Source organism: Mobula hypostoma, chromosome 12, assembly GCF_963921235.1.
Source record: "Mobula hypostoma chromosome 12, sMobHyp1.1, whole genome shotgun sequence".
Taxonomy (NCBI): domain Eukaryota; kingdom Metazoa; phylum Chordata; class Chondrichthyes; order Myliobatiformes; family Myliobatidae; genus Mobula; species Mobula hypostoma.
Window position 1 is genome coordinate 38767981 of NC_086108.1, and position 6000 is coordinate 38773980.

At 38.8% G+C, this 6000-nt stretch overlaps 1 protein-coding gene across 2 annotated transcripts in view; it reads right to left on the minus strand.

Moving 5' to 3' along the window:
• LOC134354711 (zinc finger and BTB domain-containing protein 41-like) overlaps positions 1-5579 on the minus strand; it is a 54222-nt gene extending 48643 nt beyond the window's left edge. The window contains exons 1-3 of one of the 2 annotated variants that reach the window (XM_063063860.1): positions 5500-5579; positions 1685-2978; positions 967-1174 (exon numbers count right to left, since the gene is read on the minus strand). In XM_063063860.1, the coding sequence (XP_062919930.1) occupies positions 967-1174; positions 1685-2798 (1322 nt within the window). In that variant the 5' untranslated portion in view covers positions 2799-2978; positions 5500-5579. The other variant, XM_063063859.1, reaches the window with a different exon arrangement.
• Positions 5580-6000: the final 421 nt, after the last annotated feature.

Here is a 6000-nt window from a genome sequence, read left to right on the forward strand (position 1 = left end):
TTCAATACTGGCATAAAATGAAAGCTTTCACCTTATTGTACATGTTTTTCTTACTAGATTTCCTTGTCAAAATTAGCAAAGAGCATTTGGACTGTATTTGTTTTAAAAAGTATTTGTATTAATTTCAAGACCCTTAACAAAACATGAGTGAAGGAAGAACTATATAATTTTGCCGAAAGCTGAAGCAACTCAATGGTCCCCGCTTTGCTGGTCTATGCCTCTAGTTATAAACAGTTAGTGTTTAACACCATGAGTCCAGGTATTCTGTAAAATTCAGATGTCATAGAATTCCTGGAAGAAGTCTATTGCAGAACCTTTCACTCTGCACCACCGTTAGATTCCACATGAAATCAAATTACAAAAGCCAATCTTTTTGAGATTCTCCAACATTTACTCTTCTGAACTTGCCTCGTGGCTACGGTGACAGTTTGGTGTTGTTCATTTGAAGTAATGTCTCCAGCTTGGTTTTAAACTTTGACTATTGAACCCTTTTTTAACTTTACAGTTTTTACTGAACATTTTCATTTTTTAATGATTTTTATCTTTCAATCCGCACTTCAGAAATTAATAAGTGACATTCATCATTTTTGCAGCAATCAAATTGATGGCTGGGTTTTGCCAGTTGGCTGAGACTTTTCAAATACACTTGTTGAACTCAGGTGTATCAAGTCATAATATCATCTCTCTCCATCAATTTGGGTAGAGTATGGGTTTAGATAGACTGTGGGCAGTAATTCCAGTAGGACACTACGTCAGCAAGAACAGATGTTATTTATCACCACCTACAATTTCAAGTTTTTATTTTATTCCATCTGGTTAATGTTGCCAGATAGCAATTTTATATTAATAGGACAGGTATGTTCAAAACAGAGAATACTAATTCATATTTTTTTCAAATACAATTTCTGTACTCAGTATGCTGAAAACAAGTATTAAAATAGGACATAAGTAATAGATGACACCTACCGCTTCACATGCTTTGCTAATGTTTTTTTGCTTGCATGTAGCTTGTTGCAGAATGGGCATTTTTGCTCCTTTCTTTGAAAAGCAGCTTGTGAATTATGCTTCTTCCTGTGGGCAGTTAAGTTGGATTTGGTGGAGTAGCGCTGATTACAAATATCACATTCGAAAGGCTTTTCACCTGTATGTACACGTGTGTGGCACTCGTATTTTCCTGTAAAAATCCAACGATACAAAGTTAAGATACATAAAAGTTTTTGGTGAACTTCTATATTGTGTCAGCTGTGCACAAGGAATGCAAAATTATACAGAACTTAAAATATGCCACATAGCCACTAATCTTCAATCACCAATGTGCTTCAAAGGAAGATTCAAGTATTTCTTCATTTATAGAAAGGACATGTGCAAGAATTAGATAGCAAGCCTTAAGCAATATTTAAAGAGGCTTGCCTAGTTTCATAGCTAGAGAATGGATCGCGATGCAGAAACACATTTGCATTTTAGTATTGATTATGCAATTAAATATGACATAAAATGGAATTAAGCTTTGATGAATGTGTCAGATATTAGATTCTGTCACACTGCAGTACAAATATTTGCATATAATTAAAGCTGTTAGGTTAAAGTAATTTTAAATACCGATCTTGTTTGTAGAATTCATATTCTACTAACTGGGAGCTAAAGACAGCTACTGTCCAAACAAACTAGTGTTGATCTTACCAACCTATTCGGTCAAAACATTTATCACATTTTGGGCACTGGAGTGTCTTCTTGCTTCCAGTCTGTAAAATGACAGGAGGTAATTCCTTGGGAATATTTTGCTCAATCTCTTCTGCATCCAGAGAATCATTCTCATCATCCCCTTGAATTTCTTCCTCTCTTACCATCTCTTCAAGCTTTGCTTCAACTTCTTCCATTTCATCTTCACTTTCTAGACTTTCATGGGCATTATTGTTATTTTCAGTGTCACTACTATTTTTACTAGAGCATTCATCTTCAGAGACATCTGTGGTATCAATATTTTTACTACCAAATTTTGCTGGACATTTGCGTGTTCGCATTGAACATCTTCTAGTAAGTTCAATTTTTGTTGCCTCAGAACTTTCTTCTTGTCCCAGGGAGCTGGCATTGTGAGCTTTAGTTATGTGGTTTTCTAAAGATTTTTTGTAACAGAAACTTTTATTGCAGAAGGTGCATACATTGCTATGCTGGAATTTGGCAGTGGGTTCAAGGGAATCTGTTTCTTCCAAACACTGGTTACTTTCAGTTAACAATTCTGTTTGGGTTGACCTGGACACATTTTCATTACTGGTCAACAATTTAACTGCATCAATAATGTCTAGAAACTGAGCAGCTTCCAAAATTGAAGGGATTTCACTTTCCTGAATGAAGAATTCAGAGGTGTATAAAAATTCTAATAAATGATGGAAAACATAATAACTAACATGGTCCAATTGGATACTATCCATATTTGGATTTTTACTTAAACAAGCATGGAAGTAACTGCTACCTACAGCAACAACCACTTTGTGGGCACAAAACTGCTTTCCTTCTACCATGATAACTAAATCACAAAAAGGTGACTGCTTGAGTCGATCATCATTCATATATTTCAATAGATTCTTATTATGTAGCAGCGATCGCAGATGTACAATTGGTGTTGATTGTCCTAAAGGAACATCAAGATTGTCTGCAATATTTGAAATGCTTTGAATTGATCTTGGACCATAGTATAGATTTTCAAATTTTGCTGTTTGTAAATCCAAGAAAACATCTTTGCATGGTGCTCCAGATAAACTTGATCCAGTTTTATAAGAATTGTCGATATTCTGAGACATGGTGTTGATTAAGATTGCTGTGGATGAATATCCACTCTTCTCAGTCTGCAGTTACACAGTGGGCCATCATTGTGGATCAGAGGTATACAGTCTCAACATAAAATTTCCTTGCAATTTTCTTTGGTATCAGATAACCTCATACCCCACATCTTCTCGGGATGGTTGCAACATTCATCAAGCCTGCAAGATTATTCAAATATATGTTATACAAAACGTTACAACATGACTTACGCTTTACTTATGAATATTGACCAATTATTTGAAACATATGCCTAGTTGGCATTTAATGTCAAATTTCCAGTGTACTGCACAAAATAATTATGCCAGTTGATAATCTGTTACCTAGAAATTGAATCAATTTTTGCACCCAAGTTTCAAAAGTGTGCTGGCAAGCTGACTGGCTACTGTAAATTATCCCTTAAAGTAGGCAAGTAGGAAAGAACAATACAAGGGAGTTAATAGCTACGTGTGACAGGATAAGTTGCAGGGCAAGAGAAAGAAAGGAAAGGAGACTGACAGAAGTCCACTGCTGAGATAGTGTGGACTGGGACCAAATGGCCCAAAAAAAATTGCCCAGTGACCAATATGCATCTAATGGTTTTATCCAATGCACAACACCCATTTCCACACTTGTGAACAGAGGCTGGCTGCAAATCATGCACCTTATGATCTAAAGAATGTTAACACAAAGAAAAACAAGGAACAGATTCTGCCAAATCAGCAAGCAGGTAATTTAAGGGTCCACATGAGCCTTTGATACTTTATCCAATGACTCTGAAAGACTCAGTTTTTACTGCCCTAAATTTGTTCTATTGTCACATGTATTACTAGCATCATCTCTTTATGAATTATTTCAGTACGATGATGCAAATATTAGTCCTTTGATACGGCTGCACAGGTCTTCCCCAGCCAATGAATGCTCGATTTATGTAGACCCCCTACATACAAACAGGCTTTTGAGAGACAGGTAGATGAATATGCCAGCTGTTGCAGACAGCTTTGCTGTGTGGGAACTTGGTTCAGGTTAGGAACTCTTCCCAGGAAAAGAATTTGGGAACTCCTGGCACAGGGATTGTCAGACCATACTACTGCATAGAGTTTCTTTCATTTAACTGCATAGCCACCCAAATATCGCCCATAATTAAACAAATTGAATATTTATTGCATTCAGTAATTGATACAATGAAACATGTTATTGCCAGATTTTAAATGATTTAAAAGCATCAGGAAGAATTTGTGTGATGTCCAATTTCCTTTAGTCAGGTCATTAACTCTGGGAGCCCTTGCATTTGAATTACTTCAGAACAGATTAGTAGACTACAAGACAAAACAAGAATGTCAAGTACCTCAAATTAGAAAAAAAATTTTTGGATCTATAAGAAGTGTTAACCCAGTAACGTGCCCTTTAATATAGTTTAAATTTCTATCACATTTAGAGTCAGAAATAAGGAGTGTAAATGGGGAGAATTTTTGAGAATGTTAAAATCGAACAGTCCAAGCTTAGGCATAACCAAATAGAAACTAACATCCAATGAAGCGTCCTTATCTCAATATCAACAAAGCAGTAGTTCCTGGCAAGGAAAGTGATATATTCAATGAGGTGATCCTTGTTGCCTGAAATTATAACACTCCTATAAATGTACTGTGACATCTTTTGCTACAGCAGATCAGCAAAGCACTCTTTCCCACCCATTCACCTTTGTCATTTTCTTCCATTGTTTAAACATGGCCCCTCAATCATGCCCAGTTTTAAGATTTCTTCATTTCTAGTCTCTGAAATTGCTCTCTTAAATTTTTTGGTCTACATTTTTATTAAGCTACTCCTCCAAAGCTTACCTTCCTAGCCAAGATTTTGGTCACTATATAAAATTCATGTATGCAAAGTTACAATGAAACACTTAATGCTAAATGCTTGAGATACTGCTACAGGTAAGCGTTTCATCCCACTTGTCCAGATGTGAATTTGCACTTGTGACAACAAAACTGACTTTGACATGGTCTGGCTTGTCAATAGCGGGATGTTTTGCTGGGTTAAAGGCACAATATAAATGGAAGGTAACGATGCTCCCAACCAGTTGGAATCGGATGAGTTTCCAATTTAATTTCTGCCATCGGAGATTAAGGGCTTGGACTGGATTCAAAACAAGGCCAGAGAAGTTTAAAAAAAAGGTATGGTAACTCAGTGAGGCAGCGCATCCGAGTTTTATTAAGAACCCCCACCCCCCCCAACTCTTAACAGAAAATAGGTAGGATTACTTCTGACAAAATGATATTTTTGCTGAGCCTCCTTATGTCAAATAATTGATCTTGTACTGGGCGAACGGGGGCCCCAACTGTGGACTCCAGCACTGGAACTGGTGCAAGTAGCACTGGCCACATCAGCCCGGTGAACCCGGCGAAGTTAAGGAGGTCCCCGGCTGGCGCAGGCCGGGCGGAGGGGAAAGCTTCACTTTCCAACACCACTGATCGGATCGCATTACACTTGACTGCGGCCAAGCCCATGCCACATCCCAGCCTCGGGCAGCCGGCCCAGACCGGGGCCCATCTCCCGATCTCGATCCCGATTCACGCCGCCTCTCCCTCCGGCGCGGCCGCCTGCTCGCCGTACGCGTCGCAGCGAGAATCGGACGCGGACCCCGAACCCGACGCTGGCACTTCCCTTCCACTCGCAAACCTTTGTTTCCGTTTTCCCGGACCTTACCATAAGCGGAGCCGGGCGCCTGCGCAGTGGACGGCCGGCGTCCAAGCGGGTTCCGGAGGATTGTGGGGTCGCGATGTCAGGAAGTGATGACGAACGCGGAAGTAGCGAAGTAGTTTTGGGTGATAGAAAAGTTGGGTGGAGGAAGGCGAGTGGCAGGTTTCAGGGAAACGGAAAAGTAATTGAGGATTGTAGTGGCTTATCATCTAGTGATAACGGAAGTAGACATAGTTTAAATTAAAGAAGGAATTGAAGAGTTAACCTTAAGGTATTGCTGTTGTGAACGTGGACGTATTTCTGATATTAGATTAATTAAGGATTTGAAAAAAAGCGTTAGGAAATGTAGTGGACGCAAAACCTTCAAAAGATAAGGCACTTCTGGCGTTTTGTAAAGATAGTAAGCAATGTGAGAAAGCTTTAGGGTGAAAAGCTGTGAGAAGAAGGGAAGTAACACTAATGAATTATATTGAGCGACAGTGGCTTTGGGGAGCAATGTCTGGAGTG